A 14176-nucleotide genomic window follows, 5' to 3' on the forward strand; every position below is an offset into this window, starting at 1 on the left:
TTGACACTCCCAGCAGTCCGCATAGGGCAGTGTGAACTGCCGCCGGGAGGCATGCGATGCGAGAAAACACAGCGGATTTGCGGCGCTCCCGCATTGCTACGGTGTGAACCCAGCCTAAAATAGAAGCACAGCCTGTATTCCCTTGTAAACGCTTGGAACTGTGTTATATGTAATGCCTCCACTGAATAAAGCATGCATGTGTCGCTGTGTGGAGCTGGTCCGGTTGGTATTCAATTCCTCGTTTCCTCGTTTTTATAAAAAATATAGAACATCCATAGTGCAATATTGTTTTTTAAAAAAAGCGCCTTTATTATATGTAAACAGATGGCTACTCACAAAAACACAGAATAAAACTCGTTCGTAAGCATCACAAACCACCGCCGCCGCCTTGTGAGAGTGTGTACATTAGGCCACGCCCTAGGCCTAACGTAACACACTCTCTCTTACAAGGCGGCGGCGGTGGTTTGTGATGCTTACGAACGAGTGTTATTCTGTGTTTTTGTGAGTAGCCATCTGTTTGCATATAATAAAGGCGCTATTTTTAAAAAACAATATTGCACTATGGATGTTCTATATTTTTTATAAAAACGAGGAAACGAGGAATTGAATACCAACCGGACCAGCTCCACACAGCGACACAGGGGCTCACACTGTGAATGCAAGTTAACCCCTGCAGGGGCAGGGGAGCTGGTGAGTGCGGCAATTTGCTTTAGGCACAGAAAAACGCACCGGTTGAGACTCAAAACACACCAGGCACTGGGCACAAGTCACTTCTGTTGAAGAAATCCTTTAAACAAACTCCTTTAACCACTTGCTTACTGGGCACTTAAACCCCCCTCAGTCCCAGACCAATTTTCAGCTTTCAGCGCTGATGCACTTTGAGTGACAATTACGCGGTCATACAACACTGTACCCAAATGAATTTTTTATCATTTTTTTCCCACAAATAGAGCTTTCTTTTGGTGGTATTTAGTTACAGCTCGGAGTTTTATTTTTTGCTAAACAAACAAAAAAAGATGCAAAAAAAAAAAATCATGTTTTAATAGTTTGTTATAAAATTTAGCAAACGGGTCATTTTTCTCCTTCATTGAAGTGCGCTGATTAGGCGGCACTGATGGGCTGCATTGGTGGGCACTGATGGGCTGCATTGGTGGGCACTGATGGGCTGCATTGGTGGGCACTGATAGGCTGCACTGGTGGGCACTGATAGGCATAGTTAAGGCGGCACTAATAGGCACAGATAAGGCGGCACCGATGGGCACAGATAAGGCGGCACTGATGGGCAAAGATGGGCACAGATAAGATGGCACGGATGGGTGGCACGGATAAGTGGCACGGATGGGTGGCACGGATGGGCACTGATAGGTACCACAGATAGATGGGACTGATGGGCACTGATAGGTGGCACTGATAGGTGGCTCTGATAGGTGGCACTGCTGGGCACTGATGGGCGGCACTGCTGGGCACTGATGGGCGGCACTGCTGGGCACTGATGGGCGGCACTGGGGTGCAGCACCTGAGGCAGATTTTGGGTGGCACTGTGGGTGGCACTGCTGGGTGGCACTGTGGGTGGCACTGTGGGCACTGCTGGGTGGCACTGTGGGCACTATGGGCACTGCTGGGTGGCACTGACAGGGGGGCACTTACTTTATTTCAGGATGGCACTGCGGGTGGCAGGTGGGCACTGGCAGGGGGCAGGTGTCCTTTTACATTGCTGGCCGTGATCGGGACTGATGTCCCGAACACGGCCGCCGGCGATCGGCTTTTTTTTTTCTCCTCGCGCTGTCAGCGCGAGGAGGAATACTAGCCGATTACCGGCTCCGTTTTATCACATGATCAGCTGTCATTGGCTGACAGCTGATCACGTGATAAGGGGTCGGGATCGACCCCTTACACGGATCGGTGATCAGGCGAGTCTCACGGACTCGCCGATCACAGAGCGCGCCGCGCGCGCCCCTCAGGGGGCGCGCTGGCCGCTCGTAACCGGGACTACGTCAATAGACGTAGTCCCGAAAATGTGGGTCCGCGCTATTGCCGTCATTTTGCAATAGCGCGGATCCCAAGTGGTTAAACAAACTTCTTTTTGCACGAAAGTAATTTTTGAACATTTTTGGTTTACTTTGTGTTTTTAATTTTTTGCAACTTGCGATTTTCAAAGAAATCTTCCTAATGTGTATATATTTTCTTTGACTATGAAATGTATAGGCTGTAAATGCACATACTTTGCACTATAGCACGCAAGCACCTTTTTTGCACTTTTTTGCACAGTAATCAATTGTATCAATTTTATTAATTTTATTAGTTTTCAAATGTTTTTTCAAATGTTTTCTTTACGGATTTTCATTATTTTGAATTGAGATCTAATATATTAGAACATGCTACACTAGCACTTTAAGATAATATTTTAGTATGCGATTTCTTGCATAGCCATAGGAGAGCGCCATAACTATCACCTTGGTATTTATATGTTTCTCCAACCTTTTAGGTTGTTTTTTTGGTAGTGGCAGCCCCTTACATGCGACTCAACTAATCCTAAGCGACTTTTAGCGACTTAAATAAATTTTTTTCCTAAAACATCTTGTCCCCATAGCGCACCCTACCCCCCGTTTTTCTCATACCTCTTGTCATTTGTCCCTAGTTTAATTTCACCGCTGTATTGTAATGACTTCATTCTTCATGTTTAGCTTTTAATTATACAGTACTGCAGAACACAATTGTGCCTTTTATGCAGAATGAAAGAAAAAATAATAATTCACACTGTATGGGGTTGATAAACTAAAGGCAGATAAGCTGTTCACTTTGCAAAGGAATGTTCCCTTATCTTAGTGAATGAGATGAAGCTCTGCTGACCACCATCATCCAGTTATATGCAATAAAAAATACAAATTTTTGTCTTCCTTGCACATACACTAAGCTAAAAAAAAAAAAAAATCCTTGCAAAGTGAACAGCCTATTTGACTTCAGTAAGTCAACCCCAATATGTAGAATTTAATAATTATATTGTTGATCCAATGGATGTGTTCAAATTGCAGTCATTGCAATCAAACCTCAGTGGCAGCTTTAGAAGCAATCTACTTAGTGTAAAGCCCCATACACACGATCGGACTTTGTACAAACTTTCCCGTGGACTTTTGTACAAAGGGCGTGGTCCACAAGTTTGTATTGCATACACACGATCAGACTTTTTGACAACAAACACGAACGTAGTGACGTCACAACGTACTGACGCCACTTCAAAAGAGGGACGTTCAATGACTCCAGCGCCACCTTTGGTCAACTTCTGTATTGTAGTTCGATCATTTGCATTGGTGCTGAGCATGCGTGTTTGTACCTTGTACAAAAGTCCGATGCTTTTGCATACACACGGTCGGACTTTGCTCCATCGGACTTTTGTTGCCAGAAAGTTTGTCCGTTCGCACAGCCAACAAAAGTCAGATGAAAACAGAAAAAGTTTGTCCGATGGAGCGTACACACGGTCGGATGTTGCTCCAAAACAGCTAATTTGCATGTTTGTTGTCAAAAAGTCCGACCGTGTGTACGGGCCTTTAGTGTTGGCCTATGACTGCTATTTTGGACAAACTCATGTTTTCTGATGTGTATTATTTTCAGGAAGTGGACTTCAGTTGGAATCCTTTGGCTGATCCCAGCTTTACCTACAATGACAAGAACTTAGTTGACCAAGTCCGGTCAGGAAGTGACCCATATGTACGGGAATTCTTTAAGTTGCTTGCTTTGTGTCACACAGTGATGGTGGATAAGACAGAAGGTATGTGCTTCTTGTTTATGTGTCAGCTGGTTTAAAATAAAACTTATTTTAAAGCTCAATAAAGATTTATCTACAGATATAAGTGTAGGCCAGGCCAAATAACATGGGTATACATAGTCTTTCTGTTTAACACCTAGGCCCCCTGTCCTGTTAGTGTGAGTCCCTGCTCCTAAAGGGAGTCGAATAGAGCACATTCACCATCACTGGTACTTTTTCTTGCCCAAATCCCTCATCCCACATACTTCTCAGCAAAACCAGATAACAGTTCTAAGGATAGGCCAACAGCACTAAAAAAGACAAGTCCAAATAGTTTTCAAAGCTTTACTTGCACACTTCAAGATAGACATCTTCAGGCATATACCTTCGGGAGCATACAACTTCTCACTAATATGGCAACTGTGGTTGGCACTCCCACAACCAATATTCCCCCATGGGACTTTAATACAAAAGTCATAAAATTTCAATTTATTGTATAGGAGTTGGATACATAAATGTATGAAGTACATATAATAAATTTGGGCAAATCAAGCCAATGGGTTACGCATAACAATATATACTGTACATCAAGCTGGTATATTTTCAAGTACATGCTTTACATAACCAAGATGATTGCAATATGAGAGGAATGCATCTTGTAACTCGAAATGTTTCGTGAATACTTTCACTTCTTCAGCACATGCCTCCAACAACAAAACCCTATACTAAATAACATAAAATGATATTAAAGCACTGCCTAGAAAGGCGGGGGGGGGGGGGGCACTCTACATATTGATGTTCTAAAAAGGGACTTACAAACCAGCTTGGAACTTGATAAAACATACAGTCTCTAAATGGTGACCACTGTGATATTAGGGGGGCGTGGCCGGGATGGTGGAGTGAGCAGACGTGCTGCCTGAGCTCTGCTGGTGAATCATCCGTTTAACTATCCGTTTGCAGTGCTAAATTTTACCAGAAACCCGTGTATGCCTTCAAGAAGCTCGGGGGGTCCCAGAAAGGCCAAGAAGTTGAGGTTCCTCTCGCCCGCTGAGCATTTGGAAGACCCGACACAGCGGCCTGCTTCAGTGTGCCTCAGCAATATGGCGTCGCAGACAGACCGCGTGGAGGACGCTCCGCCTGGGATCCCGGAGGTGATGGCGGCTATTACGGCGTGCCAGGCTGCCTTAACGAATAAAATAGAGGCCGTACAGCTGGATGTTGGGCTGCTGCGACAGGATATTGATAAGATCCGCTCCCGGATTTCGGCGGCGGAACAGCGGATTGGAGATACTGAGGACGCGGTGACCAGCCATGAGGCCTCCATACGGGCGCTTCAAACGAAGGTCAGGGCATTGGAATACCGAGCGGAAGACGCCGAGAACAGGAGCCGACGTAACAACCTTCGTATTGTAGGGCTCCCGGAGGGAGTCGAAGGTAGAAATCCGACCGTCTTTACGGAGGACCTGTTGCGTTCGGTTCTTCCTGCCGCACAGCTGTCTCCGTACTTCACAGTGGAGAGAGCACATCGGGTCCCACCGAGGCCCGGCCCGGAGGGCGCTCCTCCGCGCACGCTGATCCTGAGGCTGCTGAACTTCCGCGACAGGGATGAACTTCTTCGCGCGGCCAGAGCGGCGGGTGACATTGCATATCGAAACGTCAAGCTTATGCTGTTCCCCGACTACACTCTTGAGACACAGCGGCAACGCAGGTCGTTCGATGCGGTCAAGGCCGCTCTGAGGAGCAAGAACATTCGGTACAGCATCCTGTTTCCAGCCAAGTTACGTGTGGTTGACGGTGAGACTGTGCGGATCTTCACTAGCCCTAAGGATGCTAGCGCCTGGCTGGACACCCTTCCCCGTGGGTGAGCTGTAGATCGAGTATCGGGAATTGATCTGCTTTCCATGTAAACTAGGGGTGAGCTGGACATGGACTGCCTAGGAGGGACGCTTTGCCTCTGTTTATTTTCCCAGTTCAGTTTTGGAGGGTGCCCTACTTTTTTCTCCTTCTTGTTTTAGTTGTGGGGCCTAGCAGCCACCTCTGGCTATCCCTTCTATTTTTGAGTTCTTCCTTCCTGTTTTGATCTTTATTTTGGAAGTGCTGGGCTCCCTGAGATGGCACTAGTTCCGCACTTTTGTCTGGAACTTATCGCCCCGGAGCTATTGTTTTGCTCCTGGGGGTCTCCCTGGACTTTTTCTGGCATACTGAAACATTTTCTTTTGTTTTTCTATCGTTTTTATTGGTAAATATATTTTTATCTTTTCTTATTTTTGTCCGTACTCCAGCATCTCGGGACGGAGATATTGACTGTAGTTTTTACTCTTCGTATTCTTCCACTGTTCTGTGGTTGGGACTGCCGGTGTAACCCTGAGCGGGTGCGAATCCGCTGCCATTTACCCCATCTGAACTTGTTCATGTTTGTTATTAGGGGGTGTATGTGTCCTCCACTGTTGGGAGGTGCACGGGGAGGGGGGTGGGGGGGGACTCCTGTTGCGACCCATGGGTTACTGGGTTTGGGAATGTATAAGTTCTGTTTTATTAGTTTGGTTGGTTTGAGAAGACATGTGTGGGTTTTATATGTGGGCTGTCTATCTGCTAATACGTGGAGAGGGGGCCGCGGGTGCAGAGGGGGCCCGGAGACGCTGGAGAGGTTCTGGTCCTGTGGAGGGGAGGATGTTTGGAGATGGCGCACCCTGGTTGGGATCCTGATTGGATGGCGGAGCGGAGATCATGGCTGATTTGACAGTTCTTTCTTGGAACGTCCGTGGCCTCAATTCTGCCGTGAAACGGTCCCTGGTATTTAAATTTGTGCACAGATACACTCCCAAAATTTGCATTTTCCAAGAAACGCATCTTATCGGTTCCAAGATCTTAGGTTTGAAGAGGGCATGGGTGGGAGCGCATTATCATGCCTCCTACTCTAGCTATGCCAGGGGTGTTAGTGTGTTAGTGCACAAATCACTGGATTTTCAGCCCATGCTGATCAAAACGGATCCGGAGGGTCGCTTTGTTTTGATTCATGCGCTGATTTCCGGCATCCCCTTTGTTATTGTGGGCCTGTATTTGCCCCCCGGCAGACAGTGCTCTGCTTTACAGTGTGATGAGGGTGGTGGCTCAGTTGGGGGTGGAGCGAGTGTTACTGGTTGGGGACTTCAATTTAGTTATGTCTAATACCTTGGATAGACTTCATCCCTCCCCTGTGTCCAGTTGTGGGTTGTCCAACTGGGCCTCTGCATTTGGGTTAACGGATCTGTGGAGGCACTTCCACCCCTCTGATGCACAGTTCACCTGCCTGTCCGCTACCTATCGGACATTGTCCCGGTTGGACATGGCTTTTGCGTCCTCCGCTGTGCTTCGGGAGACGGTCTCTGTGGAGATCCTCTCCCGGGGCATATCGGACCATGCTCCCTTGCTGGTGTCGGTTGGAGGGGTGGGGGCGTCGGGACCGAGATTGTGGAGGCTGTCAAAGTACTGGATTGAGGAGGTGGGCATCCGGGAAGAGATCCCAGAGGCGTTGTGTGACTTTTGGATACACAATGAGGGTTCTGTCGACCTTTTGTGTGTCTGGGATGCATTCAAGGCCTGGATTAGGGGTGAATACATGCAAAGGATTGGTAAAAGGAAGAGGGAATACGTGCAGTCTCTGCGGCAATTGGAGGAACGAGCGCGAGATCTAGAGGGGAGGTTTGTTGCCAGCCCGCAGCCTAATAATTACTCCCTTTGGCAGGGTGCCCTTCGGGAGTTATCGCTGCTCAGGATTGACCTGACCAAGAAGTCCATGTTGTCCAGTGCCCAAAGGGGGTTCGAATATGGGGATAAAAATGGGAGGCTTTTGGCCTGGCTGACCAAGGGACAGTGTCCGGTGACCCACATAGGGCGATTGAGGGATGCCGGGGGTGCCCCCCTGACCACCCCTGAGGCGATTAATGACCGATTTCTGCACTATTATTGGGGACTCTCCTCTAGGGTCGGTTATTCGGAGGCGGAATTGGCTGGGTTCTTGGATGGGGTGGACTTCCCATGCCTGAGCCCGGCTCGGCGGGAGGACCTGGAGCGGGATATTTCTCTTGAGGAGGTGCAAGTAGCGATGGGGTGTATGCAGGCGGGTAAGGCCCCGGGACCGCATGGTCTCCCACTCGAATTTTATTCTACACATCAGGAATTATTAGCCCCGCGGTTGGTCTCCCTTTTTTCTCAGTTTGCGGAGTTGGGCTCTCTCCCAGATTCTATGTCTGAGGCTGTGGTGGTGTTGGTGCCCAAACCCGGTAAGGATCCTGAAGATTGTGCAGCTTATCGGCCTATTTCGCTGCTTAACGCAGACGCTAAGCTGCTGGCGAAAATCTTAGCATGCCGATTGATGCAGGTGCTGGAGGACCTAATCCACCGGGACCAGACGGGGTTCATGCCGGGGAAGGGCACTGATATCAACATTCGCAGGCTCTTTCTTAATTTGGACATGTCTCATGACAACACGGGCACTAGAGTCATAGCCTCTCTGGATGCAGAGAAGGCTTTTGATTCGGTGGAGTGGGCCTACCTCTGGGAAGTGCTCCGAAGGTTTGGGCTGGGTCCTAAATTTTTAGGTTGGCTACGGATGCTATATGGGAGTCCGAGGGCCAGAATTCGCACGAACTACACCCTTTCGAATTTTTTTCTCCTCCAGAGGGGCACCAGGCAAGGGTGCCCGTTGTCGCCCAGCCTTTTTGCGTTAGCCCTTGAGCCCTTGGCGATTTTAATTAGGGAATCAGCGGAGGTCAAGGGTCTTAGAGTGGGCCCTCTGGAGGAGAAAATCTCGCTATATGCGGATGATGCCCTGTTATACTTACAAGATGCGGGGGCCTCACTGCAGGCTGCCCTGGATATTTTCACTGAATTCGGCAAATATTCGGGCATCCAGATTAACTGGTCTAAGTCTATCCTATTTCCTCTAGATCCTCAGGCGAGGGCGTTGCAGACACCGTCCCCGCTGGTTTGGGTAGAGGAGTTCAAATATCTGGGAGTGTTGGTCGCGAGGGAGACTCGGGCATTTCGTCGGCTTAATCTTCAACCCCTGGTAGCGAAATTTAAGGACCATTGTGTTAAGTGGAAAGATTTACCCCTGTCCCTATTGGGTCGGATTAACATTTTCAAGATGATGTTCCTCCCGCGTTTTTTGTATATGTTCCGCAACTGCCCGGTGTGGCTCCCTAGTTCCTTTTTTAGGGAGCTGGAGGGATACATGAGCACTTTTCTGTGGAGTGGCGGGGCCCCTAGGCTGGCTAGAGCTACCTTGCAGTTGCCGGTCCGGTGTGGGGGCTTGGCTTTACCGAACTTGCAGGTTTATTATTGGGCGGCGATCCTAGTATCGGTGAGATGGTGGTTTGAACAGTCGGGGGCCAATGCGGCGGTGGGACTGGAGGCGGCGGCCTTGGGTTCCATGCGAGAGCTCGGGAATCTGGTGTACAGGGGTCCTAGGGCGTATCGATCTCTTCCGTCTGCTACCGAGACAACCTTACGGGCTTGGGCGGTGGCTAGAAGGCGATTCCTTCGGGAGGATCAATATTCGCCCTTTGTTCCGCTATGGGGTAACCCGGGTTTCCCCCACTTCCAGTCGGTTCCGGACCCGCAGCTGTGGGCCCGGTACAATATTCGGACCCTCAGGGATATTTATGCCGAGGGGTCCTTACTGCCCTTTAGAAGTCTAGTGGAGGGTCGGGGCTTCCTGGGTTTATGCTGTTTCGTTATTATCAACTGCGACATGCGGCCAGGGCACAGTTTCCCAGGCCTATTGTGCTGTGTGCGGACCCGGTTGAGGATACCCTGGCGCAGGAATCTCTCAAAAAGACCCTTACCACGCTGTATCAGGTTCTGTTGCGCTCTGATTCTCCTAGGATGAACACCCTCTGCGACAAGTGGCGGGCCGACATCCCTGGTTTGGATAGGCAGGATTGGGAGGAGTGTTTTGAGGACGGGTCCCGGTTGCTGATCTCCTCTAGGGACCGGCTGATCCATACGAAATTTTTACACCGCGTGTACTTTACGCCGCAGAGGCTGCACAGAATTTATCCTCATCGGTCCCCGGAATGCCCCAGGTGTCATTACCCTGAAGGCACTTTTCTACACATGTTTTGGGATTGCCCCCGTATTGCACAGTTCTGGAGGGATGTTTTTGATTGTATTAATATTCGCCTGCAATTGGCAGTTCCTATGACGCCTGAGTTCGCCCTCCTGGGGATTCAGGAGGATGAGCAGCGACCGAGGTACAGTAAGCTGTTGCTTTCCCTCCTGGTGTTTTACGCCCGGAGGGAAATTCTCCGGCACTGGATATCGTCCTCGCCCCCTACGGTGGAATTGTGGGATGCTGCGGTTAATGCTGTCCTCCCCCTATATAAGCTGACTTATCTAGTTAGAGGGTGCCCGCAGAAGTTTGACCGGGTATGGCTACCTTGGGTGGAACAGTTTTGAATTCTTGTGGTATTGAAGGTGGGGCCCCCCCCCCCCTTTTCTTCCCCCCCCCCTTTTCTTCCCCCCCCCTTTTCTTCCCCCCCCCTTTTTTTTTTCTCCCCCTTTTCCCTTCCCTCCCTCCCCACCCCCCCCCCTTCCTCCGTACTTGTATTTCTGGTAAGTGTATGTAACGGGTCCGACTGTGAGCCCGTTTGTTCAGGAACACTTTCTTTTCGTGTAGCTTTGCTTCTTTGGCTCTCTTGTTCCGATATATTAATTATAGATAACTTCTGTGCTGTACCAGTCTGTTGAGATGTCTGTATATTGCTTGTTATATTCTGTCTTCTCAATACAACCAACCGTGTTGTTAAAAAAAAAAAAAAAATGGTGACCACTGCTTAGTGTCTGACACAAGAGTAATGGAAGGGGTCACCCAATGGGAAAACCAATGAGGTGGCACAAGAGATCATGGCTAAATAAATAATACATACCAAAATACCAAAAACCAACCTGAAAAAAAGCGAGAGGGTGAAAAGAAATTAAAAGTGTACTAAAGCGGAGTTACGCCCAAAGCCCCCCCCCCCCCAGCTCCTAACTTTTAATATTAGGACACTGACCTGTCCTGGAATGCAGCGATGTGGGCACCCCAGCCAATGCTTTCATCGGCTTTTGGGTGCACGGGTGCCATTCATGTTAAGGGAAACCTTCAGTGAAGCCTTTCGGCTTCACAGCCAGTTCCCTAATGCGAATGCACGAAGCGTGCTGTGCTTTCTGAATGGCCTGGTGGTGGGGGAAGGTGAGATATCTCAGAAGTGGGGACAGGTACCTGTCTCGGGGGGGGGGGGGGGGGGGGAGGCAGATAAGCAGAACTTCCACTTTTGGGTGGGACTCTGCTTTAAGTACTGCCAGGTCTTGGTAATATAGAGAAGAAAATGATCTCAATTTGTTACAAGTGAGGTTAATATGTATGCTAAGGGGGTACTATACTAATTGTGTGTTGAAAAAACTGAAACTGAAAATATAAAAAATGTGCAATAGCAGGGGAATCAAAGTCAGAAACCCCAATGTTGGTACTGATTGAACACAAAATAGATAGGGATGGTCATCAGGTGTTCGGTTGTTCATAGAACAAACAAACATATGGGGCACTCACGGGACATTCGCGCACCGACGAGCACCCTATAATGCACTGCGAGATCACAGCGCAATGTACAGTCAGAGCCATCACTGGCCAAAGGCAGAGTGCCACACTATATAAGGCTGCTTACATGGCGGCCTTATGTAGTGTGTTAATGTGGAGACAGGAGAGAGATTAGGCAGGTTAGTTAGTGGATAAAGTGTGCGGACAGTGTGGAATATATAATACAGTGCAGTCAGTGTACAGTATATAATACAGTGCGGGCGGTGTACACAGTATATAATAAATTGCAGCCAGTGTACAGTATATAATACAGTGCAGTTGGAGCACAGTATATAATACACTTCAGGCGGTGTACAGTATATAATACATTGCAGTCAGTGTACAGTATATAATACAGTGCAGTCATTGTACAGTATACAATACAGTACAGGCAGTGTACAGTACATATAACAGTGCAGGTGGTGTACACAGTATATAATACAGTGCAGTCAGTGCACAGTATATAATACACTTTAGGTGGTGTACAGTATATAATACAGTGCAGGCGGTGTACAGTATATAATACAGTGCAGGAAGTGTGTACTGTATATAATACATTGCAGTCAGTGTACAGTAGATAATAAAGTGCAGGCGGTGTACACAAAATATAATACAGTGTGTACAGCATATAATACAGTGCAGTCGGTGTACAGTATATAATACATTGCAGTCGGTGTGTAGTATATAATACAGTGCAGATGGTGTATACTATTTAATACTGTGCAGGCAGTGTACACAGTATATAATACAGTGTGTACAGTATATAATACATTGCAGTCAGGGTACAGTATATATTAAAGTGCAGTCGGTATACACAAAATATAATACAGTGTGTACAGCATATAATACAGTGCAGTCGGTGTACAGTATATAATACATTGCAGTCGGTGTGTAGTATATAATACAGTGCAGATGGTGTATAATATTTAACACTGTGCAGGCAGTGTACACAGTATATAATACAGTGTGTACAGTATATAATACATTGCAGTCAGGGTACAGTATATAATAAAGTGCAGTCGGTGTACAGTATATAATACAGTGCATTCAGTGTACAGTATATAGCGCAGTGAAGAGTATATACTACAGTGCAGTGCAGAGTATACAATGAAAAAAATGAAAAATACCGAGCTGTCACCTAAAACATAAGACAGCAGCCAGCACAGCAAGAGACAAATGCAAGTGAAAATAACGTAAATGTGCAGCCCTAAATGTAAACGGTCATAATAAATGAGACTGTCAATGATACAGAGAAAATATTAACATTATACACTCTGAACGATAAACGTGCAAAAACATAAATGAATGTACTAAATATAGTCCACGCTCTAATGGAAAATAAATTAATATAGTCCATGGATGAAAACTGAGATATGATATTAGTCCAGGTAAGTGAATGACCACTTTCTGCATTAATAGGAGGACAAATGTGAAGAGAAGATAATGGGAGAAGCCACCACCAACATAAGAAACTATGTATACTACAGTGCAGTGCAGAGTGTATAATACAGTGTAGTGCAGTGTGAAAAAAACCCCTATAATGTCTGGAAGGCCACCAAAGAGAGGCAGACCCTCACAGGCCACTAAAAGAGGGCAAGCGGCCTCTGTGTCTACAGTGAAAAGTGGTGGTCACGGACATGGTGCATCCTCTGCGGGCGGGGCACTCTTGTCCTTTTTTTCTGCTGCTGGCCATGTTATTGTGCCACAACATGAAGAAGAGTTGGTGGAGTGGATAAATAAGCCACCCTAATCCTCTTCATTCTCTGTCGCCCAGGCTCATACTAGTTTGCCTTCCAACGCAGCTGCCAATGCGGACTATTCCACCGGCTCCTTGACCACAGTTACTCGTTCCGTAGCCCCACCATCATGCATGGAGTCACCAGAATTCTTCAACCATAGTGACGATTACGTGCTGCTGGAGGATGCGCAGCTATTTGAATGCTACAATGTTGGTTCCCAGGATGAGGAAGGGAGTAAAATAAGCCTATAGAGAGGGGGTGCCACAGACAGACAAGAAACTAGTAGTCATGTTCCCCCAGCTGCAGCATACTGCCAAGTTTGCTCCAGTGACAAGGAGGGAGGGGATGATGAGGTCACTGACTGTACTTGGGTGCCTAAGGCCGCGTACACACGGGCGGACTGTTCGCCCAACCTTGTCCGCTGAACAGTGTTTGGGCGGACAGTCCGCTCGTGTGTGGGCTTTCAGCGGACAGTTTCAGCGGACAGTTGGACGGACAAAGTCTTTCGGAAATTCCGAAAAACTGTCCGCTGAAACTGTGTTTGAGCGAACAGTCCGCCCGTGTGTGGGCCTGTCCGCTGTACTTTCGAAATGAGCGGACTGTTCCCGCTCGGAAAGTCCGCCCATTTCGAGCGCGTGTACAGGTAGGCGGGGCCCGCGAAGGAGACGTCGCGGGCTCCGCCGCCTGGAATGGGCTTAAAGGGGAACCCCAACGCCGAAAAAAATCGGCGTGGGGGTTCCCCCCAAGTCCACACCAGACCCTTGTCCGAGCACGCTACCCGGCCGGCCAGGAAAGGGGGGCGAGCGAGCGCGCCCCCCCTCCTGAGCCGTACCAGGCCGCGTGCCCTCAACATGGGGGGTGCCTTGGGGAAGGGGGGGCCGCGCGGCCCCCCCACCCCAAAGCACCTTGTCCCCATGTTGATGAGGACAAGGGCCTCTTCCCGACAACCCTGGCCGTTGGTTGTCGGGGTCTGCGGGCGGGGGGCTTATCGGAATCCGGGAGCCCCCTTTAAGAAGATACCGGCCCCCCACCCTATGTGAATGAGTATGGGGTACAATGTACCCCTACCCATTCACCTGTGAAATAAAGTACAAA

At 48.4% G+C, this 14176-nt stretch overlaps 1 protein-coding gene and 1 long non-coding RNA gene across 3 annotated transcripts in view; one reads left to right on the forward strand and one right to left on the reverse strand.

The window, feature by feature from the left end:
- Positions 1-14176, forward strand: part of LOC143941044 (phospholipid-transporting ATPase IC-like) — a 198272-nt gene that overhangs the window by 115413 nt on the left and 68683 nt on the right. The window contains exon 15 of the mRNA XM_077462954.1: positions 3610-3766. Coding sequence (XP_077319080.1) covers positions 3610-3766 — 157 coding nt within the window. The remainder of the gene's footprint in view (positions 1-3609; positions 3767-14176) is intronic.
- Positions 1-14176, reverse strand: part of LOC143941045 (uncharacterized) — a 185467-nt gene that overhangs the window by 40907 nt on the left and 130384 nt on the right. The gene's annotated exons all lie outside the window — the stretch shown is intronic.

The sequence above is a fragment of the Lithobates pipiens genome, unplaced genomic scaffold (genome assembly GCF_037356315.1).
Source record: "Lithobates pipiens isolate NorthernLeopardFrog02 unplaced genomic scaffold, aLitPip1_a1.2 Scaffold_3, whole genome shotgun sequence".
Classification (NCBI taxonomy): domain Eukaryota; kingdom Metazoa; phylum Chordata; class Amphibia; order Anura; family Ranidae; genus Lithobates; species Lithobates pipiens.